General features: G+C 46.8%; 1 protein-coding gene across 1 annotated transcript in view; it reads right to left on the bottom strand.

Moving 5' to 3' along the window:
• The window catches only part of LGR6 (leucine rich repeat containing G protein-coupled receptor 6), a 214,234-nt gene that overhangs the window by 87,915 nt on the left and 98,653 nt on the right, over positions 1 to 27,666 (bottom strand). Inside the window, exon 4 of the mRNA XM_014609405.3 lies at positions 23,401 to 23,472. Coding sequence (XP_014464891.3) covers positions 23,401 to 23,472 — 72 coding nt within the window. The remainder of the gene's footprint in view (positions 1 to 23,400; positions 23,473 to 27,666) is intronic.

The following is a 27,666-nucleotide window of genomic DNA, read 5'->3' as shown; positions in this document are numbered from 1 at the left end:
AGTTCAGGGAATGGAATGGGGCCATGGGCAGGCAGGGAGCAGCGTCCACAAGTGGGACAGGCAGGTGGGGCTAGGGCTGGGATCAGGATTGTGGGGTGGTGGCAGTACAGGGCTGGGGCTTGAGGCTGAGCCACGATCTGGAGCCTGTACATCCCTGCAATAGGCACCAGTTCCACAGGTAGGGATGTGCAGGGATGAACTGTGGCTCTGCCCCAGGCCCTGGCCTCGGCCCCACGCTGTCATTATCCCACTATCCCAATCCCAACTCCAGCCCTGCCTGCCCACCCTCCTCCTGGACACTGCTCCTTGTTCACTTGTGGCCCCATCCCATCCACCCAGCCACACGCCCTGCCCTCGTGGGTCCCGGCTGGTCTCCACAGAGAGCCTGGGACCACAGGGTAGTGACAGCATGGGGCCGGGGCCCAGGGCAGAGCTGCAATCCACTCCTCACACACCCCTGCCTGCAGAACTGGTGCCCATTGCAGGGGTACGTAGGGAGCAGATCGGGGCCCTGTGCTGTCATCACCCAGAGATCCTGATCCCAGCCTCAGCCCTGCTCACCTGTCCTGCTCCTGGATGCCACTGCCCACGACCCCATCCCATGCACCCAGCCAAGCATAGGACAGAGCTACTTAGTGGGTAGGTAAGGTGCTGCAGGCAGGGAGTGGGGTGCTGACCCAGCACACGACAGCTCACCCAAACTCCTTAAGTGGCCATCCAGCCCAAATAATTGCCAGCCCCTGCTATATATCTTATTTAGGTTGTATAGAAGGTGCGCATCTACGTTACAAATGTTCCCTGATCAACAGGTATTTGCAGTGTATGCAAAAGCCACAAAGAGCCTATCACAGCCCCTGCTGAGTGGGTCAGGGGTTTGTATTCCATTAGCTTACCTGGCAGAGGCGTTGTCTGTCTGCTCTAGCACATAGCTCAGTAAAAGATCGCAGGTGAATTTAATGATGGGAAATACTTAGGTCACAGGCATGACACAGAGTCACTTGTAGACTTTTAGGTGCAAAAACTGCTTCTGCTCTGTTGAAAAGGGGAAAGCCACCAAAAGATCATGGGCGAGCTCATGCTGGGACCTTGCTGCCTCTACCCGCACCCAGAACCAGGGGGTTCTGATGTCTCTGCCCTTGCAAAGCTGTTGTTGTCCCAGCAGTGTCAGGATAATTGAGAGCGTGGCACTCTGTACTGCAGCCTGTAACTCCAAGGATTATGGGAGGACATGGGCAGGGGAAAGAAGAACCTGTTTCTCCTTCAGCTGGAGCTGCACTTTGCTGAGAGGAGCTGGGGGGCTGAGCTTCCTTTCTGGACCCAAGTGTGTATGTGTGTGTTTGCCTGCTGGAGCAGAGCTGATCTCACCAGTAATGCCTAATTGGTGCCTCCAAGGCAATCATCTCTCTTCCTGTCTGAGTTTATCTTGAAAGGCTCGATTGAGTTACCTACTATCCCATAATAGGATCTAAGTTCCCTGTGGTAACATAAGGAGGAGGTGATGTCACTGCAGCTAAACCTTTCAGATAACTTACTAATGACTAGGGGCCAAAACCTCAGCTCTTTGCTCAGGCAACGCTCCCAGACACACTGACTGAGTCAGTACCTGGTCCTGCCCTGCTGGCTTCAGTAGGAGTTTTGTCTGAAGAAGGACTGAGCAAATATTGACTGAGTACTTTAGGCCATAACTACAGCTCTATGCCAAATGCCCAGCTCAGACACTCAGCTTCTGCCTGGGTTCCAGCACAGTTGAGTGTATCTGCAAACTAGCATCAGACACTCGTGTGCCTGCAAACATCCAGCTCTTTCTGGATACCTGCAAACACCATGAGGCTGCCCGTGCTCCAACCAACCAGCAACATGTGAAATTAGGTCACATGGAAATACAGGTTTCCCTCGCTCGATGCAGGTTCTGTATGTGCGAATTCACTCTTATGCAATCGCCCTTTTATGGCAAATATTACTGGTAATATTATATCTGCATGGATATTACGGGATATTCTCAGGGGTGCACAGGAAGATGAGACAGGGAGGCCCAGTGGTCACAATGTATGTAGCATTGTGGTTCTCTGTTCTGTCATGGACTCCCCGTGTGCTTTTGAGACTTGCATTTTAAAGTGATTTTGCTGGAGAAGAGGTGGGCATGTTTGGGGAAGGAAAGGACGCTGGTTTTCAGGCTCACCTTCAAATATTGCACTAACTCAGATTGCTCCCCTTCTGCCATCACTGTGCTGGCAGCCCTCAAACGAGTCCTGCAACAAGCCCCAGCTCCACCTCCTGGTTTCAATCAGCCCTTGTGAACTCCCAGGCAATGTCTAGGAGCCCCAGACACACACACATTCCCAACCCACTGGCTCCTCAACAGGACCCAGTGGAAAAGTTTGTTGGGCTCTGTTTGAAACAAACTCAGGAGCGTCTGCCCAGCTCTGTTCTCGACTTCGTGGCCGCACAGCTTAGGGAAATCCTCCATGATGCGAGGAGGATGATCAGGATGTGAAATCAGCCCCGTGTTTCTCTTTCATAGTTAAAGCCCTTGTTGGAGACAAGAGGCCTTTGTTATCCCCAGACGCTGACACCTCCAAAACCCCTCAGGTTGGAGTTGTGTAACAAGGACAGCTGGGATCTCTACGCAGACAAAAGGTAGCTGATAGTCAAGCTGCTGAACTTCCCTTATGAGAACGCAGAGCTCCTGCAATCAAGCCCTTCCCCCAGGGATCTTTGGCATCACACCTGCTATTCAGGCCAGCAAGCAGCCTGGCACTGAGAACTGCACTTCCGTAGGAGGATGGGAAGACAGCCAGGTGCTGGGTATGTCTATACTTGGTGTACAATGCAGGGATGCTCTGGAGCATGAGCCACCCACCCACTCCTGTCCACATGCCCCCAACCCAGAAATGAAACAGCTCTGGGAATGGCCACTCCCCAGATGCTGATTTCCAGAGTGCATTAGGGGTGACACTGGACTTCTTGGAAGAGCTTCACTGGCATGTTCCTGGACCTGGAGCATGCCAATGGGAGAGGGTGGGTGCACTCAGAAGCACCTCTGCCAGAGCACCCTTGGGACCCAACGTAGACACATCCTGGAAGGGGTGACTCACAAAGGGCCTTGGGGAATGGGGATCTCCAAATGTCTGCAGGAACATGACCAACCTGAGCTGGCTGGACACGGCAAGGGAGGAGCAGTGACAAGGAATGTGAGCTACTAACAAACAGGAGGGGGCACCCAGGCTGCGTGTAGGAATGCCTGATCCAAACTCACTTCTTACAATGTGTGTTTGTGTGCGCGTGCATGTGTGCACGCACGTACTGGCAGAGCCTTGAAATACTTGTGAAATGTTCTGAAATGGGGACTGACCTCCCCCAGGGCCTCATCTCCACCAGGGAAAAGTGCCAAGAAGGCAAGCTGACGTTAGTTAAGGCAAACCCTGGGCTTGCCAGCTAATGCATGGTAACTCTACAGCTTGCCTTGTCTGCAAGGTACATTAATGTGAGGCTGAGAGCTTTGTGAGGGAGGACCATCCTTTTGTTCAGCACTTGGCAGAGTGGGGCTCTGGTCTGTATCTTGGCTCCCAAGAACGGTCACTGCTGCCCTAACCAACCAGCCTCCCCTCAGCAAAGTCCATGGCTAATTATTTGACCTCAATGGGATACCTCCTCAGAGTGCACAGGATGAAGCAGGCAGCAGGTGTTGAGCTGCTCAGGGAGGAGTCCCAGCCTGCCCTCCTGTGACAACTTCTTCTCTTGACCGCCTCATCTTTCAGGGGCAGGCCAATGGAGGGGCCATCTGGGAGAAAACAGATAGTGGCATCAGGAGACAGAGTGCTGGAGAATGGGGAGAAGAAGCTTGGACAGAAGGAATCAGGAGGGCAGACCAGGAAGACTTGGAGAAGACAAAGTCTGGAGGACTGAGTGAAGAACGAGGAAAGAATGAAGAAAGAAGAATGAAGAAAGGAAACATCTCTGAACATCTCTGCAGTGCTTCATTTTGGCTAGCTTCTTTACTGTCCAAGCCCCCAAGGTTTGGAATAGACTGCCACCGGAGGTGGTTCAAGCACCTATTTTGAACGCCTTCAAGACACATTTGGATGTTTATCTTGCTGGGATCCTATGATGCCTGCTGACTTCCTGCCCCTGGGGCAGGGGGCTGGACTCGATGATCTTCCGAGGTTCCTTCCAGCCCGAATGTCTATGAATCTATGAATTTTGAATTGCTTCCTCCAGCAGAGTGTGTAAGGGGGTTACCTGGGGTAGGGGAGAAAGAGTGTGAGAAGAACTCGGGGTTGTGCAGCCCAGTGAGGGGGAAGCTGAGCAGGAGACCAGCAGTCCCAGCTACAAAGGGATCAATGAGACATAGGGGCATCCTAGTCACTTCTTCATATCTAGTGAGATCCCCCTCAAGGCCAGCTATGTTGGCTTTATAGTTACAATCCAAATATGATACAGCATAAAGTTGCTGAACTTTTATTTGAGAACCTGAGCCACTCTATTGAGTAACAGTGACAGGTATGAGAAAGAACAATATAGTGCTGTGGTCCAAATTAGAGGTGAAAGCCCACTTGGGGTTGTGGCATGTCCAAGAAGGCTCATGGGTCCAATCAACTCAGATAGACTTGGACCAAAGGCAGAGTTATGAGAAGTGGTGAGATGATGGGAAGTTGGGGCACTAGCCTGGAAGTGGGATCACAACACAGAAATGATTGGGAATGCTAGGCTAGTGGTTAGGCCACTTGGCTTCAGGTTCTTCCTCTACAATGGACTCCTTTTATGACCTTGGACAGGTCAAGCAGTCTCTTTGTGCCTCAGTTTACCCCCTGTACAATGAGAGTAAGAGCCTCATGCTGCCTTATCCTAAAAGGATAAATCTTTTAAAGACTGTGTTTTGCTCACGTACTGTGGTGATGAGGGCTACATAAGTAACACAGATGGATATGTGCTTTTCCTCTGGGCCCATGACTAGCACCTGTGCTGTTTGTTGCCAGACTATCTCAGAATATTGAAAGATCAGACTGGAACTGGACTGAGCAGTCCTCTGCTTTCAGGTACCGTGTCATAAACCCAGACAGCTCTGTTTTGATGAGGTCTTGTTGTTCCTCACATTTTACCTGTGGGTATCATAAGTAGAAATAATAAAGCCCTATGTTTTCCTACCACAACGAGTGAGGCACTACATCTTCCACTGGGAAGTGAAATAATCCCTTGCTGACCAGTTCTCCATCATTAGGTTTCATAGTCCTCACCGCGATTTGACTTACTGCAGCATAAATCAGGAAGAACTTGCTGAGGTTACACAGATGGCAATCTGGTAGAAAGAAGACCTGAATCAAACCACATGTCTACCTAAGTTTTTTAACTGATGCCCAACTGGCACAGTGATGGGTGCCAGTAAAAAAAAAAAGCCAGCCGCTGGATCGTTCATTTTAGAGCTGTCTTCTTTGGTCCACGTTATCTGGATCCTCACTGTAGTTCATCATATTCTTAAGAGCTAACATATCCATTGTATGTAACATCTGGGACCCATCTTCCTTGTTGCATTGACAGATCAACTGTATGTAACATCTGGGACCCATTGCCCATCTTCTCTACTAACTCAGTCATCACCAGGGGAAATGTAACAAGCCCTGGATACTCATGTGCTTAAGTTAGTGAGTTAAGGTTCATGAGTCTCCTTAATAAAGGTCAATGGAAAACATATTGGCACTTATTACATGACTCATATCCTAAAGCGTGTGTGTATGGAGGGTGCCTGTGTGGATAGTAAGTATTATTATTTCTTTGGTGTTCTAGGCACTGTACAGAAGGGCAAGGGAACATTTAGGGGGCAATGCTTGTGTGCAGGGGTTGGGCATATGAGGGTGCTTTGTGCCCAGTCACAGGCAGAGGAAAAGTTCTGTGAAGCTGTGTATATGTATGCCACCCAGCTGTGAAGTGGCTGAGTTCCTTATATTGGAAACAGGCTGCAGCACCAGAAGCCACTGGGATGGAAGATGAGCTCGGACTTGAACTCATGGTAACTACTACTGAAATCCTGGCACTACTGAAATCAGTACCAAAGCTTCTGTTGACCTCAGAGGTAGTCATGGGGTCTTTTGTGGAGAAAGCTCTCTTTCTTTCTCTGTTATGTCTATATTGCAATCACTGCTAGGATGACAGTGTTATACAGATACCCACGTTAGCTTTAAACCAGCTGGTTTAGGTACTAATAACAGTTTAGCCACAGCAGCCTGGAGCTGAGAATGGGCTAACTGCCCAAGTAGTCACCATACTTCTTGAGCAGGTTTTGAAGCCTCTACTGAACTCCACAAGCTCATTTAAAGCTAGTTGAGAGATGTCTAAACCACAATGCAGTCACAACAGTGACTGCAATGTAGACAAACTCTAATGTCATAACCTGGAACTATGCCTAGTAGGGCAGTGCAGAAACACAGCCTGAATAAGCCAAAATGCAGTGCCCTACAAAATCAACTCCACTTATGAGCTCATGCAATAATGTACACCCCAGAACCACATTGTCATCCACCACTGCTCATTAGTTTTAAGAGTAATATGGTACAGTTAATGTTATGGTACGCTTCTGCAATCAGTGTGGTACAAAGAAGGTAATGACAAACTTCTGGAAAGGGGAAAGGTGGTCAAGATGGTGTCTAAAGAGGGAAAGGAATCAGGAGCTCAACGGGAGAGTTAATTATTAATGGACAGTTGCTGTGACTATAATTTGAGATTGTCAATTAAGGATGAGAACATTTCTTTACATGTTTTGGGCCAGAACTTCACCAGATATACACTAACCTGGCATGCATGACTTTTACACCATTTAGCCTCTGCTTTTGCTGGCAGGATCTCTGTGAGCACATCATGATTTACTCACGTGTCTTTATTTTGCAAAATCACCTCCGAGATCTTTTACATTTTTTTTGTTCTGTGGATTGATTGTCTACAGCTTTCTGTGAACACCTCAGCTGTGAAAGTCAGATAAACCACGCAGAATCCTTTTCCTTTCCCAGCTGCATAAATGTGGGAGCACTTTACAGCACAAGTGATTTTGTGTACAAATGCAAAATTCAGTGCATGTGCCATTTTTACATTTGCTTCCCACGAGCTTTCATATCAGTCTGTCACTCAAAGTGAGCTCCCAGTTTAGAGAGAATGACTTAAGCTTTCAATCTTTGGTTCTCCTCCTACACCAGGGTAGGAACCCACCTTCCCCCAAACAAAAATTTGCTATCTTCCTACTAAAGAAATTATTTCTCTTACACCATCTCCCTACCCTCCCACTTTGGTGAAAGATTATTAAAAAGGTTGAAACAAGCCAACATCAGTGCCTGGTGGAATCCTTTGATTTCCAGATTGTTTTTACCTATGTCTTAGACCTGGATAGAGGTGGATCAGGTGTGATCATATGATGGTTGGCGCTCAATGATAGACAAAGGCCAGACACCCATTGATCTTCACATATCTGTCAGAAACCCTTCACACTGATGATTACCAAGTTCTATGAATTCACACCTGGACAAACTGGTTTAGTCACTGGCTTCCCATGATAGAGGCCATGAGTTGAAGCCCTCATGGGATTCTGAGGATGTCTGTACCTTCCAGATGTTGTGAGAAAACCCTCCACAATAAATAAATACGCTCCTTTTCCCAATCTTCTGTTTGAACAACAGCCCATCTTCCCTTGAATGGGATTCCAGGAGGCTGTGTCCTATTCCCCTCTTCCCCAACATGTATGTTAGGGCCCTATGGGGGGAGGGGTGAAGTGCTGTAACAGTGGCAATTGTAGTCTGAGAACATGCAGCTAGTTGTATCCCATTGTTACCAGACACAGGTGGAACAGTGCCTGTTTTCTTAGTATCTGGATGAAGGAATGATATGGCTGAAGTTTACCTAAGAGGAAGTTTGGTTTTCTAGATAACCCCTGCATGCCTGGCATGCATGCCTTAGATTCCCTGCAGCACCAGGGTCATATCATTTAGAGTAGGACACTGTGCTCTTATTATGGTGCTGTTGTACCTCCAGGGCTTGACAAAGGGGGTCTGAATCTACCCATAGATGCCTACTTGAAGAGTGCTCAGTGAGTGTAAGGCTAGTACCATCAGCTCTTACCCAAACTATCAAATGGAAAGTGATTCAAAGCAGTGATGCTTGAGTCTGATGCCAGAACAAAGGCTCTTGCTCTGTAGGAAGATACTTTGGGAACTTGATTTTCGCCTGTATTCTGCAGTATGTTCTGGACATAGTGGTCACATCCAGATGAGCATGGACATGTGATATATGTCGCCACCAAACACCACACATGGAGGCATTTCCTGCATTGCTACCTTGAAGCATTAAGGCGGGGGGGGAGGGGGGGGGGAGCATTGAACCTGGGAGATCCTGGGGTTAAAAAAATCCACACCAAAAAAAAGCTGGGCACTGCACATGGCAGCGACACATGCTGGCCATAACTGGAGCCTGGCTGGCTGAAGACATGCTGGCCAGGCTCCCAGCTGGAGGACCACTGCAGCCCTAGCTCCCTGAGGCCCCCAGAAGCCCAGGTAAGGCTGCTGGGGTAGCACAGTTGCTGGCCCCAGCCTCCCCTACCACACCTGGGGTAACCTGCTATGCGCCAGAGCATACACATGGCACAGGCGTTCCCCAGGGACAAGTAGCAGAGGCACAAGGTGTTGCATTGCTACTTGTCCCTGAGGAAACAAAAGTCTGCTCATCTGGATGTGAAGGGTATGACTTTCAAGATCCCACGCACTTGGTGGGTTCTTCCGCATTATACTGAAAATATATGCTCCAATAGGGAACCAAACACAATCAGTTCTCTTTGAACTACACAGCCTATGTATGACTGGGTGCATCTACACATGCATTAATGCGCCTTTTCTAATGTGCATTAAATTTAGTACCTCTTAGGTACTAAATTAACGCACATTAGGCTGCGCTAATAGTAGCACATCTGCATGCTTTTTTTGTGACAATTTACAGTAGACTAGTTTACTGCACATGAATGTAATGTCATGATTTTTTACATGATGCTTTAATGCGCAGCAAAATAGTCTACTGCTCATTAAAGGGCATATTTAGACGCACCCTCTGAGTAGTACATGCCCTTGTGATAGACACAGAGCCCTAATTCAAGGCTCACTGAGACATACCTGCAGTCATTTAAGGGCAGATGTGTATGCTTTGATAGTGGATATTGGTAAGGAAAATGATACATCAGCCACTGATTCAGTGTGTCACAGTCCTGAAAAGTGAGTCCAATAAACTAGAGGATGCAGACTAACTGCAAGTGAGCCAGAGTGACACGACACAGCAGCCCAAGATTTATAGTGTGTTGTGTATCTTTCCCAACTAGGGAAATATATTAAAGTGCTAATCTGGAGCCTTTGAAGAGCCCTTCCTATGCCAAGAACATAGAACATGGGCTTGGTATTTAGCAGCCAGGAAGAGAGCTATTTAGTGAGGCTATCCAATACTTTCCAAGACAGGGATGGAGTGAATGGAGTGATTCTAGGAGCCAGTGAATTGAGGCACAGTCTGTGCTGGCTGCCTGATTCCACTAGGGCTATGACGTGTCAAGGGGGAAGCAAGGATGCAGCTTACTGGGTCCCATCTAGAACTCTGTTATGAAGCCAAAGTCAGAGGGATGGAGCACTTTCTGCTGGCTTCTGATTCATCCCCAGGGACTCTGAGATCCCAGCGTCACATGCGCTTAAAATTAAGATTATAAATCTCTTGTACATAAGTGATGGGCACCACTGGAATAACACAGGCAGACGGACCAAATAGTAGGTAAAATGTCTGGCAGAAGAGGACAGCTCAAGCCACTGGTTTATAAACCAGATTTTGAACATCTCCAAATTTGTCTTGGGAGCAGATTAACACAGAGACAGGAACATCTGTGAAATCTGGATTGCAACGTAGCTTTGGATTTCGAGCACCTTTTACGTTTGGAGGCTGTTGAATCTATTGAAGGGGCTGGCCTGGTATCACGGGTTTCCCGAGCTTTCTTCAGGACTCCTCTAGTCATTAACTGACTGAAAGGCTAACACGAAAGGAAAATGGCAATTAGGCGCATAGTTGATCTAGGATTTTAAAAGGGGTTGCAGGTGGTATGGCACATCATCACATATAACAACACATATTTTTCTCCAGTTAAACTAGAAGCTTTTACTAATATGCTAGGGGGGCTAGCAGGATATTATTCAGTTTAAGATAAAAGAAAAAAATATATAGCTGTTGGAACGTGCACGAATTTGCTAAAGTATATATAGAGTAAAAAAAAACAACAACCCACAACAAGCTAAGCAAAAATTGTCAAAGGATATTGTATCATTAGTCCTGTAGCTATTGGATCATTATAGCTATATGCACATGTCTTATTCTGATTCACAAAACAAAATCTAGCCTTCTTGAGCATTTTGACAGTGCCTGCAATACTTCACTGTCAGGGATTTCTACACCTGAGTAAATATTACCACACCTGAGTTAAGGTTTTCAACTAGAGCTAATAAAAAAGTCTGAAGGACTGTGAAATAGAAGAGAGACATTACCAGAAATGGCTAGCAGACAGAAACATTTCAGAAGAAAGGATAGTTTGAATGGTGAAAAGGATAGAGGGTTGCTAACACTTGTGAAATGGAGAGAGATTAACAGGAATCAGGAAAATGATAATGAGTCATTAAGCCAATTGACTTGTTCAGCACTGCCTGAATAGAAATGCAGCTGCCCTCCTAGGCAGTTGCTTTTAAAGTTTGGGTGCAGCACGAACCAAAGTGGGGTGCAACTGCACCACTGTGCTCCCTAAATCTGCCCCTGGTTAGCCATGGTAGTAACACAAAAACCTCAGACTATGGGAACTCCAGAGCAGTATTGCTGCTACTTCTCACCAGCTTCTTTCAAGTAAGGTGTGGCAGGCTGAGTTATTCTGTGTGATGTGGGGCTAAATTATTAGGCCCTTTTCTCACTCATCTGTACTAAAGAGCAGTAGCTTATCTTCACAGGTGTTACCAGGAGCTGAACTGCAGGGTACATCCAAAGCACAAACACTTTCAAATGGGATTTAATTGGCATTAGTCATTCTTATATTAATAAGCAGAAGTAGCACACAAGGAATATCCCCTCTCTGTATACCCTGATTTGACTAAAAGGGCTTGGGGAGTCCTTCTTCCCATACCTGTTCCATGTGATTCTTAGATTATGTAGGTCTACCTGCCTACAGCAGACAGACCTGCTCTAACTCTTTCCGCAAGAGAAGGTTGAGAGGTGACCTTGTGGCTGCCTATAAGTTCATCACGGGGGCACAGAAGGGAATTGGTGAGTATTTATTCACCAAGGCGCCCCCGGGGGTTACAAGAAATAATGGCCACAAGCTAGCAGAGAGCAGATTTAGACTGGACATTAGGAAGAACTTCTTCACAGTTCAAGTGGCCAAGGTCTGGAACGGGCTCCCAAGGGAGGTGGTGCTCTCCCCTACCCTGGGGGTCTTCAAGAGGAGGTTAGATAGGCATCTAGCTGGGGTCATCTAGACCCAGCACTCTTTCCTGCCTATGCAGGGGTTCGGACTCGATGATCTATTGAGGTCCCTTCCAACCCTAACATCTATGAATCTATGAACTTTAATCGATTGCTCTGGATCACTGGGTACCAATCACAGTGAAGCTAGGCAGCAAAGGCTTTGGCACAAGGCTGTATGTCCAGGCTGCTTGCCTGGATGTTTACCCGATGGCATGTGTAATTGCAGCGTGAATGCAGCCTTAGGGAGCTCCAGAAGCAAAGCCCACTGGCTTGCCTTTGGTTTTGTGCTGTTATGTTACACACAACAGATGTACCATTATGAGAACACAATTTTTTGTGAAAACAAGGAGGGGACAAGTCCTGTACATTCAACTGCGGCTCTCTCCAAACTCAGCTGCTGGGTTAGAGACAAGAGAGGTGTTCGGAGACACATTAGCTCTTCAACCAATAGCCTCACACATAGAAGATGGGTTTCTTGGAGGGAGAAGGTTTCAGTGCCGCCTCTGCCTTAGCTCTTCCACTTCCACTTCCCAACCCAAACATGATTTCTATTAAAGAGGTGGTATGCTCCATAAGAAATCTGAGCACCCCTGAACCAAGGAATAGAGATCAGAGGGAAAATACTCATGGTTGCTTTGACTGAATTGGAGTCCCTCAAGATTCCAAGCTCTTTAACTACTTCATAGTTCCTTCTTGACTTCCTTTTTATTGTGCTCAGAAGAAAAAGCTTATGGTCCATAAATCACATTAACAATACTGAACTTGCCTTGTCACAAAATAAATTCCGTACTGGAAGATTGTAAATTGACATTACATTATCCCTGCTTTATAGATGCCTGTTCTATCTCCATAGCTTTTTATCCTGTAAACACTCAATGGAAGTGACTCTTTTAAAATCTTCTTCCATCAAATGTGATTTATAAGGAACAATATTGCCGTTAACGGCAAGCTGTCAAATCTCAAGCAGATCAAAGGTGGGATCTGAAAATGGGGGAGGGCTTGGATGAGCTCTTCAGGCCATGCTAATTCTGAAATGATTTTCCCCTTCCATCTGTCATAAGAATTTATATGTTTGTGGGAGGCTGATCAGGTGGGAAGAGCTTTCCCCTTTGTCTACATCAAAGCCCACATATCTGCAAATTGCTATAAGTCATTCTTTGCATTTTAATCTCCAGCCATATATAAAAATATAATTATCTGCCCTGAGGGGCAAAGGCTGAAGGGTTCTTTATTGCATTTCTATCACGGTCCAAAAGCTCATGTTAAAGACAATGCAGATTGCAGGGATTGAACTGTTTCACCAGGTGGGAAATGAACCCTTCCACAGAAGGCTTGGTGCTCAGAGGTTAAGAGTCTAACTCTTCTCTTGCTGAAGTCATGGGGAGTCAGAACAGGTCCTTAGTGGGGCCAAAGTATAGCCAGAATGTGGGGATTTTTATATGTGAGAAGCAAGATTTCTTGAAGGTGATATATTTTATTGGACCAGCTGTCTGGTTGGTATGGACATGGCAAGTTTTTGGACATGATGGACAGTGTGAATGACTCATTTTACCCCTTCATATTTTTTGCCACTTCTGGAAGTGGAGTAGTCCATTCTTCCTTTAGGAGAAGAAAATAACCAATAGAGATGGTCAGGATGTGCTAGGAGAAACTGTTATGGTCTGTGTGTATGAACAAAATCCTTCCAGAGACAATCGCTGCCTATACAGGGAGAAACAGTGGATTGCCTTGGATAGAGCGAAAAGTGTTTCTCAAACTTTTCTCTGATGCATGAAGAACAAAAAATCCCAAAACATGGACGCAGAGCTTTAAGAATGTTGTTTAGGACGGGGGGGACTTTTGAGCAAGGAGCTGCCTGCTCTTCATTTCTAGCCTGTGTATGCATTCCTTAGGAGCAGGCAAGATTATATCCTAAATGTACCCACGTCATATAATTGCTGCCCCCTCCTGCAATGGCCTGGAACACTGGTCTCCTGACTGCACCAAGGAGGCAACAATATTTTTGAATGTGCCCTTTCCATGCCCTGCATCTCTAGCCCCTTCACTGGACTTCCAGTTGCCTCTGGTCAGTGGAAGTTGGTGGGGAGCATAGAGAGCTCTTTCTTTTAATCTCTAGATCACTCTTCCTCTGCTATGTATATGAATGTCAAGAAAACAGACATTCAGATTCAATAGAGGTCTAAATGTCAAGGAAACATCGTCCACCAGTGGAACAAGAAACCAAGGTTTAGGGCAAGTTCCTCAATGGAAATGTTCAATGCAGTACCTGCTGTTCTTCAATGGGGCTAACAGTGTTGCTTTTCTTTTTGATCTGGGAAGCTTAAAGTATGGCATAAACAAACAGTTAAAGCCGTGCCCTCCCCGTGTGTGCATTTGTGTGTTAGGGAATACTGTCCCTATTTCACAGATGAAGTATGTGAGGCATAGAGAGGAGCAACATGCCCCAAGTCATAGCAAGACAGTGGCAGTGCTGGGACCAGTACATAGGCTTAAATGTTGGCCTAGTTGTCAGGGTGCTTGACTGGGACTTTGAAAATCCACATTCAGACCTTAGCTCTGTAGCAGACTACTTTGGTCTCTGCTTCTGTTGCCCATCTGTAGCATGAAGGCAGTAAGACTTGCTTCTCAGAGGTGTTGCAAGATGCACACATGCAATGGGCATTGGTAAGTACCTTGAAGAGACGTGATGAGGGATTCTTTATTATCTTGCATGGAGAAAAGTGGTCCCCTGAGTCCTACAGCCTTCTAACCACTGGGCAATACTGCCCCTGCAGTGGCAAGATAGTGAAGCAAATCCTCCTGCAATACTTGGAGAGGGAGAACTGCAAGTACCTCCCACCCCAAGTGATACTTAAAGGGCTGGATGGGAATTAACATCACCCTTTCTCCAGGCCTGAAGATCTTGTTCAGTCTCTGGTGGCAGTGGCACACAGCCTAGCAACAGGTAGGAGCACAGCATGGCTGCTGGACTCTAGTGCGGGGATGGTCTTGTGGGTCAGAGCTGATCTACAGTAGCAGCTTTGGGTAGCTAGAACAGTGGCAATTTTAAGTCTTTTGCTTTGGGGCTCATGTGGACTTAAAACCCGACAAGGAAAGAACGGCTTCCTCCGGATTACTACACTGTGGCCTACATGAGATAAGTACTGACATCGTTTTGCCAGCACTTAATTGCCCTAGGGAACACCCACTGTATCAGCCAGCTGTGCCATGAGTACCTTTCAGGGTGCTAGTCTACCGAGAAGCTACAGAAGGGCTCAGCCATTCCCTTCACTATGGAGCCCATTCCCTTCACTATGATGATTTGAAAGAGAAAACCCAAGAGTAGCTCTCGATCTTCTAATTCATCAAGGCTCTCTTCCTTCTCTGCCTTTCTTTCTGCAAGCCCAGTAATTATAATTTATAGCACCTGCTCGCTTTGAAACTCCCTGGACCTCTTTCATCTGGCAGGGGAACAGACACAGTGCCCATCTGCTTTAGGTAAGAGCTCACAAACCGCAGAGTTGTTAATTAGGCTGACACACGACTCTTCCAGAGTACACATGGTACGTTGTTACTGCACCTATAAACCACTGGTAATCTGAGCTTTTGCCAGGGGATCACAAGTGGATGGGAGCATTACGTAAGTGACTGGCACCCACTCTGTGTTTTTGATACGTTGCCACCAGGTCTATGTGCTTCTCTCTCTAATACCTCCCATCAGGTTTCAGAATGGACTCCAAAGGCACAGCAAGCCTGCGCGAAAAGCAGGTCCTAAAAGGAGGATTGTTTCACAGAGCTCTAGCTTCTTATTTATTTTTCATTGCAAATTCCTCTTTATGTAAGTTTTGCCACTACAGGGACTTTGTCGATGACCCCTTCCCAGAGCTCCTGCTCTCCAGTGCCTCCTCACAGCTCCTGTTCCCCGGAGCTGCAGCTCTCCAGATCGTCTAACCCCACAGCCGGGCCTTCCAGAAATGCTCACAGAGCATAGCGCCTCTGGCTGGCAGAGAACTGGCTGCAGAGCCAATAATCAGGGGCATTGAAACAATTTCTGAAGAGGGGCTGTACGGTATGTGGGGTTGTAAGTGAGGTAATGTACTTCTCTCTCTAAGTATAGCCGCATGAGAGGGGAATCTAGGGCAACCCCCTGGAAATTTCAATCAGGTGAGCTGAGAATTAGCAGTGGAACATAAATCAAGGTAAATCCAGAGAACTAAAAGGGAGAGGATGGAGAAACAAGGCTCAGTGGGTAAACAGCACAGCAGAAGCCTAATCCTGGCACGGCAGGTGGCACTTACAGCAGGAACATGTTACCTCGCAGTGTTGGGAGGATGCTAGGCAGGATGTACAGCCATCTCTACTCTGTCTAGCACCAGTTATGCCACCCAGTGCCTGGGGCCAGCTTGCCTCAGTGTAGACAGGATGAAGTGTATTAACACCTGGTGCAAGACAACACTCAGGCCTTCCTTCTGGGAAGCAGCTATGCTGAAACTGCATCAGCTAGGGCAATATGACCTGGCACTGCCCATGCTTATCTGATGCACAGCCCGAGCTGAGAGATACACAAGTCAAAGATGGCAGTTTCTGGAAGGGGCATGGGGATGGTTTGTAGGCAGAAGTGATGTGCAAGGGGGAGTCAGGCTCATCTGGACCTCTTGAATCCACTCTGCATGGAAGGGACATGAAGCTGGGGTGCAAGGAGCTGTCAAATGAAGCAGACTTAGGGTTCCTGCAGGTTCCACTGTCTCACTCCCTCCTAACAGCTTTCCCTGCTACATGTCTTTTCCACCCCCCTCAGGGCAATTAAGTGTTGGTATTTTCTCAGGCTCTCCCCATAATCTCAGGATAGCAGGAGGCTGCTGTTAAAGTGATCAGAGAGCAGCAGGAGGCAAAACACAAGGCATCCACACCCAGTGTGCCTGCACACGCTCTTCTGTATCACTATGGCATCTCCAAGTGGCTGCAAAGAGTCTCACTGCACAACCCCAAATGCCTCAAGCAGACGTGCTGGCATTGTTTGCCCAGTCAGGTTAGTGTTAGCTTTTGCAGGCAGACTGTTTTCTTATGCTAAATGTCACAGCCTTAAAGCCAAGACTGCACCTTTCTGATGCCAGCTGCAAATCTGGGAAGAAACAGATCCATGTGTATGTTCCTTGGCACAGCACAGGGGCACCACTCTTTTCCCACCCAGCACTCCCTCCAAGTCCAGTCAAGTTTTGCGTGTGCCCTCTGTCCTGTGAAGGTCTGGTACTATGGGGTCAGGTGCTATTTTTCCTAATTACCTGGCACTTTGGCTGTTTGAAATAATAGTGATTTTCCTTCTTTATGCCTCAGCCCCTGGTTCCTGCTCTGTGTGATACCCCGAAGTGCACTGGGGGGGGGATTCTACACCTATCATGGAAGATGAACCAAGCAAACAATGCAGTAGCAAACCTGAGGCTCCAAAGGGTCTTTGGTGCACAGCACAATAAGGGTTGATAGCTTTGATCAATCATCTTTCCACAAAGGGAGAAACTTCTTCTTTTATTATTTTTTGGGGGGTGGGGGAGACAAGGGAAAGGAAATGGGTTTGTTTGGAGGGGCAGAACCATTATGGGCATCTACATTGCTTTGCATTCCCATGAGGATGCAACATAAACACTCCAGATCACGCCATGGCAATGTGGAAAGCTTGCTGATTGGAACTGTTTCTCTCTGGGTCAGTTGAGTAAAACTAGGCAAAGCACCCATCTTTGCATGGTTTCCTATATATCCCTTCCTGGTCTCCTGTGCTTATATTCTGTATGGTATATAGTAAAACTAAAATAGAATAGATAATATGATATAAATATAATAATGATATGTTACTACATATAAAATAAAGGTCAATTATCTAATAAAGTTTGTGTCTTTAGACCACACAATGCTGGGCAGCATCACTGTGTAAGCCATTCTCCCACCCACCTCTGAACCACAGAGCTGTTCTTATGGTTTATTCCCTCCAATTTTTCCTAGAGCTGGTAGCTCATGTTAACAGCTCTTAGATCTTGCTCCTTGGCAAGCCCCAAAGTTGATTTCCTCCCATAAGAACTGCTGTTCGGTGTTTGGTATAGTGGGCACCCCCTCTCAGAGTTGGGATTTAAGGTGATGCTGTGATATAATCAGGAGGGAAAAAAAGCAGAAGATTCAATTAAATTCTGAGCCCAAAGCAGACATTGCTGAGCATTTGAAAAGAGCAGTCATGAACATTCAAGCTCATTCTGAATGCTTTTCAGTTTATCCTTGTTGGTGCCCCCCTTGTTTGCTAATTTTGCCCGTTTTTGTTTGCTATTGGCAAACATTTGTGTGAATGCCTTTTTGTCTGGGCAAATTTTGGGACTGGCTGTCCTGCATGAAACATCCACAAGGAAATGAGAAAAAAAGTGTGTCCACAATAAGACCACAGGGTTGTTAACAAGTATCTGTCGCTTTCCTATTTAAAACTTTCCAGTCTAATCAGGGGGCACAAACCATAGCACGTGACTGAGATGAACAGTGGTGGAGCAGAAATCAAACTAAACACCAGACACAAGTTGAAAATAGTTCATTCAGCTGACGGTACAGAGACTTATCTATGTTCATAGGGATCATAGTGGGCTTATGAATTATTGCAAAGTAAACTCCCAAGAAAGTTTAACTGCAACTAATATTTGACCAACTCTAGACCCTGATTTCATGTACAACAGCCAAGCAAATCAAATCCACTTTTGGGCACGTAGGTCTCTAAACCTACCATTTGTCAGCATGTTCAGGAGGCCTCTGTGGATGTTTATATAAAAACTTCCTTCCTCACAGCCTGACTCTCCTCTGTTCCTTTACCTGCATTTCAATTCTGTGTTACATTTGAAGATGCACCACTGCTGACAGACTTCACTATCCCAAACCCAAAGAGAAGGAGGAGCTTTTTGTTTATTTCCTTGTCCTTTCAGACATTTGCTTTTGAACACTGTGCAGTCCCTTTTTGTGCACTACAACTCTGTATTCCTTCCCTCTCCAGTCTGCTCCAGTCTTCAAGCCCCTTTTTAACTCTCATGTCAGCTTACTATAGTTTATGGTGTGTTCCTGATTGCCAGGCAGCTATTTAATAGTCTGTGAAGTGCCATGCAAGCCCTATAACTCAGGGTGAGCAGTCATGAAGTGCATAAAATTGTTTCCCATTTCTGAATGGAAAAACCAGAGGCTTCAGGCAAGATGAATAAGCACGGGCTCAGATACCCCAATCTGTAACGTTTGGAAGCCAGGCTGTGATGATATATGGATGTTCCAGGCTGGTTCATATGCTTGCAATAAATATATAAGAGCCTCATAAACTTGTGGAAAGTTACTCATAGATACATGAATAATAAGAAGAGAAAAATCTGCAATATGGACCTTTCCTCTCTTCTTCAGAAATGGCTATCTCTGTGAGACCCAGCAAGAACTGAAGGTTCATGGCCTGGGGCCAGTTACTTGCATTCAGAGAAGTATTGGCAGAACCAATGAAACCTGAGCAAATCAGCTTAGCTTTATATCTGCCTTAAAACACAATGAAGTCTGGTACAAGGGAAGGCTGTTTACTCCATAACCTTTCATCTCTTTCAAATCAGACCTAATTTATCCTAATAGCCACTCATTTAATGGAATTTAATGAGCAAGGGGAGATCACTACAGAAGGGTATTTCTATACTGAACTCAAATTTAGAAGGAAAGTTGCCAGGGTGTCTTGATTTCTTTGCCTCTCTCCCCACTCTCTCGTGTGCACATACATGCACAAAAATGCATAGAAGCACCAGTTTCTCCTTCGTACAAAGGCACAATAAGGAAGAGAGGAATGGCAAATCTTTTTCTTTTTGTGACTGTAGTGCATAGGAATAGGGTTATAGTCCTTTAAATACCTTGTGAGTCCTCTTGTGGCATTTACTGTGTCCTATGTTTTTGAACATGCCAAAATCCAACTAAAGTAGCAGTGTGTGTTGTGTGGGTAACTAGGCCTGGCATGCTGGGAATGGTTATTTGGACTTCACAGCATCTTTACAGTGTAAGTGTTGCACAGAACAAAAGACTAAATTAGTCATGAATCATTCTTTTCTGTTTCTAACTCTTTTCAGCTCCATGTGTAGGGTCAGATTTGTAAAAGTTCACTAAGTGGAGCATAAGTGTCACTAAGAGTCATGGGTATTGAGAACTAGACTCTTGCCTCCTCAGCCCCGGCAGAGACCGGTGTCTTTATTGCTTGGCATGCAGTTTGCAACCATAACTCCCACTATTTGAAGAACTAATAAAAGAAGGGTCCCTTGTCAGCTCGTACTATTTGAAGACTTGATAAAGAAGAGTCTAACAGAGTTGGATGTAGCCTCTTAGGCACTGCATTGAGAGGGGGACATAATAGGCCAGAGTATGATCTCATCTATTCCAATTTTACACCACTGGAGTTACTCCGAATTTACAATAGTGTAAGGAAGACCCAGTCTGGCTAATACTTTGCTGATATGAGACCAGTGTAGGATATGCTATGAGACCCTTCTAGGAACTGTAGGACAGTAGGGCTTGCATGGTACTTCATAGACTATTAAATAGCTGCCTGGCAATCAGGAACACACCATAAACTATAGTAAGCTGACATGAGAGTTAAAAAGGGGCTTGAAGAATGGAGGCACTTGTGGATGGCTCCTGAGATGGGCTGGAGTTCAGACACATCCCTGTGATTTCACGGTTCCTATTGGCTACCTCCAGACTTCCTGAATTGCCCTTTGGAGCTGCCTGCAGCTCCCCATCCTCTATGCTGAGCACCTATGTGCCTCTACCAAACTGTTCTTAGGCATCTCCAAAGTCTTTCATTGACTGAACAGGGATCCCAGGTGCCAAATCATGTCATTTTGAATCATCCTGAGGCAGGCACCCAAATGTTAGATTTAGGCAACACCTATGCTGAGGCATGCCTTGCTCTTTTTCCTGGAAGTCTGCAGTTGTACTGTGTGGTCAGATCATGCAAGCATGAGGCAGGACACACTGGGCCAGTGCCTGGAAGAAAGACTTCGAAGGAACTCCTGCCAGGGCTAAGGGCTCTTTGTGGAATCCAGCTCTCGAGAGACAACTATATTCCAGGCCCAGCTGTGCCATGGGGGACAAAGTGCAGGTGCAGACTACCACAGATCACCCATAAGGTTAGGAGGCAGCCTGGGATCAAGAGATCCTGTTCTTGGCTGCTGGGTGATCATAAGTGTGTCCCTTCACTTCCCTGGGCCTCCATCTTCCATCTGTAAAATGGGACTAGTGGGACTCACCACCACAGTAAATTGTTTAGAGATCCGTGGAAGGAAAGGGCCTGATAAGAACTAGATATTGTCATGATAGTAACAAGACAGCTTGGTGCAAATGCCAGGCCGCTGAGGCTGATCATGCTGCTGATCTTACCTGTTTTGTGCCTGCTAAACCCTCTCCTTTCCAGCTTTCTGGGGTGGGGGACAGTGTCTTCCTCCCAGGCCACTCAGTATTATCGACATAACGAGTGAGACTAACCAAGAAAGGCAGCAAAGCTGGACAAGGACGTTGTCATTCCTCATTTGGGAAAGTAAATTACCCATGCAATTAATTCCAGCTTGAAGGACTGGAGGCACTTGATAGGGCTCTGTACAAACATGGCCTGGTTCCTTTTTAAATGAGAGGTCATTTCTTCCCCAAAGCCCATGGCCAGGTCAGGCTCCATGTCCAGTCTACACTGGACATGTCTGGAAGCCATTTTTGGGCTTTTTTGTTTTCCTCTGCTTCCGCTAGCTTATGTTCTTTCGAGGAGGGAGGTCTTGAGGGCTTCTGAGTTATTCCACTGGCTAGTGGTGCCATTCGGCAAGGGATAAATACAGAGCTTCACAGAGGCCACAAGGGTCTTTTAGCTACTATGAGTCAACTGGATAAAAATTCCTGGACCTTTAACTCACATTAGGGACATCTCTAAATTTTGGCAGATGGAAAAGAAAGCTGTTGCTTTTCCACTGGGCTCCCTTTGTTTGTACTTATTTCTCCCTCATAGTATCTGGTAATCCAGACACCGGTGGCTGGAGTCTGGTCTCACGCTGGTGTACATCAGGAGTAATTCCTATGGAAGTCAAGGAAGTATCCCTGGTATGAATCTGGTGTTAGACTAAAATAAGGCTGCCTCAGTCTCCTTGAGACCCAGCCACCACTACAGGGACAGTGTGCCAGGCCACGTGGGCTATGCCAGCCGCAAAAAATGTTACCTGTAGTCTCAGTGGAAACTCCAGACTGACCAGGGGAACAGGACCTGCATAGCCTAACGATACTGGGATTTCGGCAATAACTACATGCTGCAAGTGCACTGACTAGCTGCACAGCTCTGCTCTCCACTGGACAAAGGAGAGACTGGTTTAGGTGTGTAAGTGTAGCTCTGGGGGAGACTTCATTATGTCTCTGCATAGACACTTTGTTTTTTACAGCTGAACCCTGGAGGGTCAGTCCTGAGCTGCAATACCAGACATCACTGCCAGCCGCTGGTGGGTGCCAAGCTAGCTCTGTAGCTTGGCCCAGAGCCCCACTACAGAGCACTGCATGCAGGGGGATTTGGCTAGACTATTGTGTGAAGTTCCCCACCCCCGTTGCATTCCTCAATACTTTTGTAGGGTTACCGTGTAACATTTTCCACATGATACCTCCAAAGCAGATATTTCAAAGGCTTTACAAACACTCTTTGACTACACGTTGCCCCCAGCAGGAAGGAAGAAGGCCTGGATCTCTGTCTCCAATTTTTAAAATGGGGAAATGACTGTCATGATGTTACCCACTTGCAGTAACAGCAATTTCTGAAAACCATAGCAATAAATATACCAAATCCTTTTTAATAGGCACAACATTTTAAATCTGGATTAAACAATAGAGAGATGAATGGCCAACAAAAGCCTATTGTAAAATGTTCTTGATCACCAAGAAAATTCTGATTTAAATCACTTCTGCATGGTAAAGAAACCACAGCTGGGTTAGGGTTGGAGTGAGGAGCTTAAGATTAATTCTTCATCAACCTGGAGAAAAGAAACCATTCAAAATGTTTTTACAATGTGAAAAATGCATGAAACCCACTGCACACTTTACCACAAGATTGCCAAGTAGTTATTTCTCAAACTCAGTGAGTAAAACTCTAGAGCCCTGTTTCTGAGCCCAGCTTTACATCTGAAAATTGCACCATATAATCACTGCAGGTGTGGGTGTGATCTTGTAACCAATACACCATACATAGCCTAGTGTGAATGCAGTTATCCCAATATAAATGGGTACCATGCTGGTATAGAACGTTTCTTTCCCAATCCTGGAATCACTAGCTGGAAATAAGCATTTTTACAATGATATCACAAAATCATAGAAGCCGAGAGAAGTGGGGCTGAAAAGGACCTCCAAGAGGTCATCTAGCCCTAACCCCTGCCTGAGGCTCATCCCTATCCAAGCCATCCTATATGAATCCATTCTCTCTAACCTATTAGCAAACACTAACACTAATATATTCCACCCACACTGTGGAGAAGCTGTAGCCATAGAGTAGTACAATTTGTGTGTAGGCAATGCCTGTTTTCCCTTCTGTGTGGTAGGCTTCAGCTGCAGGGCTAAGTGTGGAGACTGCTGTATGTGAAGGCATTTCCCAGTGCTTCTGGAAATGCACATCAGTTCCAGTGGCCTTTTTATCAGAACAGGCCCATGGGCCAATCTCACTGCAACATCTTTAACAAGAGAGCTCCTTCCACCAGCCTCTGCCCCTGCTCCCTCCAAAATAAGTGACAGAAGATTTATTTTTTTTCACTTGGGAAAGAAAAAGCCGAAGGGACAGAACATCCCCCAAAAAGGAACTAGTGACTCAGTTGCTGGGAAGCCCAGGGCCTCAAGGGATTCTGCAGCTCATGGTGCTGAGTCTTAATGACTTACAGAGACTGGAGGTTTGGAAGATCCCTCAGTGCCTCTGCAGGGATCCGTCTGAGCTGGTTGTTCTGCAGCATCCTATAATTAAAAAAGAGAAAACTTAAAAAAAACCCCAACAACAACACAATGAAGTTATTTTCCCTCCCTGATGCTGTCTTGGAAAGCATCACAAACCCTCACATTTAAAGGGAAACCCTCCCAAAGGCTGGAGGGGATGGAAGTGACATTCCCCTAAAAGTAAGGGTTCCCTAAACGTAAGCTTGTGGGTTGCAAGTGGGTGGTCTGGAATCCAGGCTGAGATTAGTATATAACATGTTCAAGGGCTCTGCAGCGTAGAGGCCCCTGGGGAGAGGGAGGTGGTATCTGCTGGGAGAGTTTGAGGCAGGCACAAGGGTGGACATGATATTACAGGGTGTGTCTACGCAAGACGCTTTACTGCGTGTTAGATTAACCTACTGCATAATAGACCGTCACTGTGTGCAGCAATTATTGTGCAGTGCATTAATCTAATGCACTATTTTCTAGTACCTGTAGATACAGGTAGTAGAAATCAGTGCATTAAACTAAAGCGCTGAAGCACACATGTAGACGCTTACTGGGAGCAAATTGCTCCCAGTCAGCCTTGGCAGCAGACGTCCGCAGGGTGGGTAGAGCTGTCCCAGCTCACAGGATGCTGTCTGCTAGCCATGTGGAGATCAGGACTCATCTTGATTTCCACGTGGCTGGGAGAGCTGTCCCAGCTGCTGGCCAGCTGCCTGCCAGCCGCATGGAGATTGGGACCCGTCCCAATCTCCACATAACTGGAAGGCAGCTGCCCAACAGCTGGGACAGCTCTCTCCCTCTTCACAGAGACCAGCCCCTGTGCCTGCTACCAGCCTGGGGCTGGCCCCAGGGGAGTCTGGAGCTTTCCTTGGCTGCTGCAGGGGGGAAAAGGAGAGCAGGAGTAGCCCTAGACTGAACTGTTCCCATTGAGAGCAAATTTCCTCCCAACGGGCGCACATTCAGATGCACAGGGGCACATTAATTGCATGTGTAGAAGCACTTACAGGGTTTCTGTCCAGTCCCTAGACTTTGAGATGGAGGGATCTGGCCCCACTGTTTTGGGGATGGACACAGATCTGGTAACGGACAGCACAGAAAGAGCAGCCCTTTATCTGGGGGCTGGAACAGTCTTAGGCCAAATCCCAGCTTTCCATCTTTGTTGTTTTATTTGGCTGCTAGGGTTTTAAGAATAAAGAGACTCCACATGCTACCAATAATTCTTGGTTCCCCAACACTGCTTTTGAATACATGATCTGCAAGCTCTTTACCAAGGGAGGTCAGTAGCATCACTCCTGTTTGCAGATGGGGAAACTGCTCGAGTGGGAGGACTCCAGAATTCAGCAGAGGTTTCCAGACTTGCACTGATGAGAGATCTGCCCCAGTGCAGCTCTCTACACAGGCCAGATTTTATTGTACTTATTATGTCACTTGATTTAGGTGCCTAATTGTAATTCTATTCTACCCTGCTTGAGCCCCTGAAAAACTGCTAATGCAAAGGGTGGGGGGGGGGGGGGTCCTCCTTCTTCCTTCTTCTTTGTGACAGTCTTATGGGAAAGAGGATGGCATGTTACCAAAGTAGATGCATTAATGGATTTTCAGGGACTTGATCATGGTGAAATAATCACACTTAGGCTTGCAAGCCTACCTAGAAGCCAAATAGATGGAATAGGATCTGTCCCTTTGTCTTTTAATGGCCTGGCTGTAAAGGGGTCTGTTTTCCTTTCTTCAGAGCTTCATAAAAACAATGCTGTCCTATAGGAATGTGCTTTGTGTGCAGAGGGGTGGTGGTTGTAGCTGTGTTGGACACTCTCCTTATAGCTGAAGAAGGGTGTTTGTGCATGAAAGCTTGCAAAGAACATTTTTTCCATCTGTTCAGTTGGTCTAATAAAAAATATCACATTGACCCAAAGGACCTTGTCTGGCTATGTGTGCAGAGGTGTATGTGTACACATGCAAGCATTTGTGAGCGGACTATGTGTATGCCCTGGGTGTGTGTTGGTGTGCACAGCTGGATGGCAGTTCGGGTGCTGGGAGCTGGCACACTCATTACCCCTCTCCTCAGCGTGGACTCCACCTTTCCCACTCTTAACCCCAAAGGGGGGGGGGGGTGCACCTCTCCCTCTCGCATGCCCTGTTTCCCACCTTCAGGCCTTTCCATGGCTTCCTCAGTTTTACTCCTTGGGCACGGTGCAGTCCCCACACCCTGTATAGTGCAGATCACAGCCACTGACACCTCATTTCTGATCTCCCTGCTTTGAAGTCCCAACTGCTGCGGTCACAATGGGTCACACTGCACATCCTCAGCAGGCTCCCCGAGTCCAAATTATCCTGATTTTAAGCAGCAAGCCCTGGAAAAAGGCAGTGAGCTGTCTGAGGACACCTTCAGTAACTCCAATTTGCATAGCAGCATGCTGAGAACAGAATCTGACCCCTTTGTGCTCAGCAAACCAAGAAGATGGTCAGGAGAGGGATGAAGAATGCAGCAAGGAACAATCAAGAGAAGCAGGAAGGAAATGGAGAGAGTGCGGGGCGCTGTATAGGGCAGGCAGGCCTCTCATGTGGAACAATGGCTCTCATTACAGCCTGCAGTGTAAAGGATGCTGTTTACACCGGGTGCTGACTGCCAGCCCTGCTGCTCTAAGTAAACAGCATGGTAGGCCAGTGCTAGGCATTTGCATTTACACAAGGACATGCCAGGGAGAGGACAGAGAAAAAACAACCAACTCCACCTGTAAGAGAGACACGTGGCACAAACTTTTCAAACACCCACCGAGAGGTGGAGTGGACAAGGATGATGAGGAACACAGCAACACAACCGAACCTGGAGACAGAGACGATGACAGCAGTAGTGGAAGCGACAGCAACAGTGACAACAACAAGGGCAATGAATGAACTGAGAATGTAAAACCCAAAATGGGGAGGAGGACTAAAAGACTTCTTTTGAATTAGGGAAAGGCGTGTGGATGGGAGCACAGGTGAGTTTATTGTAGCGGGTGCGTCAGATTTAAAACTGTTGTAAAGTGTGTGAAGGAAAGCTTATGGTAGATATATAACCGTATATAGAGAAATATATAAAAAAAAAGCAGGAAGCACAGGCACGCACAGCCACAGGCCTTACACCCGCCTTCTGCTGGGCTTAAAGCAGAATGAGTGCAGGACGGGACACATGCCACTGAGCATCCCTAGGCAAACCTGTTCCCTCACACCGCATCCCTATCAGGATGAATCCCAATGACTACAAAAATGAGAGGCCAGATTTTGGCCCCTGGCTCCTGTGTGCCATCCCCAGGAGAAGCAACATTGGGGGAGTGCGTAGCTACGTTAGCAGGCTGCAGAGAGGCCTGGAGCAGGAGAGGCTGAGAGCAACAGCCTCAACCTGAACAGCATCTTTCAGACCGCTGGAGCTGAGGCAGCTCTACGGCAGCTCTGTGTCTCAGCCTATGCCAGACCAGAGCCCAGTGGCTCCTGGTACCTGTGCTTCAAGCCAGGTCCCTCTGTAATCTGTTCTCTAGAATGCCCCAGCATGCCACAAAGCACCATTGTGCACAAGCCCAAAAACACAGGTCTGGGCAAAACCCCAAAACAACACTGAGGTTCTGCCTTAGAGTTGTCAACTCATTAGAAAGCCCGGCTTTGTAGGTCTGAATTTCCAACTGAATTAGGAGCATAAGAAATGTGGTGGGATGGGGAAGGGGGGAATCCCAGACGTGTGGGTGCAGAGCTAAACGAATGATCTGGCACACAGAGAGCATCCTTCCCATCCCAGGAGAGCCTGATGCTCTGGGAAGAGGAGGGTACAGCTGCTGGAATCTTTTATCCTGATGTGGGTGCTCCAGTCACTACTGTGCATATTTCATTTCAGGAAAAACAGCCCTTAAATGGTAACAGCCTCCCCAGTTCAGGAATACTTCATTGTGCTCCAGCATGTACAACTGGGGGCAATAAATCTGTACAGAAATGATGGCTTGTGCAATAATTCTAGTGCAACGGGACATCAGCAAAGCCCTGGCTGACACTCCCTTCTTGAGAAGGGAGAGTTGGTGAGCTCAGCAGTTTTCTGGTCATTTGGATAAGCTCTCTTCTAGGCCTTTGCAGCCATTTACATGATACCCTGAAGCAAACCTCCCTGTTCTGTTGCCTTTGCGCATTGAAGATTCAATCTGCTCGGTTCCATGCTTGATGCAAGCTCCTTCCCCTGAATGGGACCATCCTTCTCTCATGGTGCTGCCA

The sequence above is a fragment of the Alligator mississippiensis genome, chromosome 14 (genome assembly GCF_030867095.1).
Source record: "Alligator mississippiensis isolate rAllMis1 chromosome 14, rAllMis1, whole genome shotgun sequence".
Lineage (NCBI taxonomy): Eukaryota > Metazoa > Chordata > Crocodylia > Alligatoridae > Alligator > Alligator mississippiensis.
This window is presented reverse-complemented; position numbering and strand designations above follow the sequence as displayed.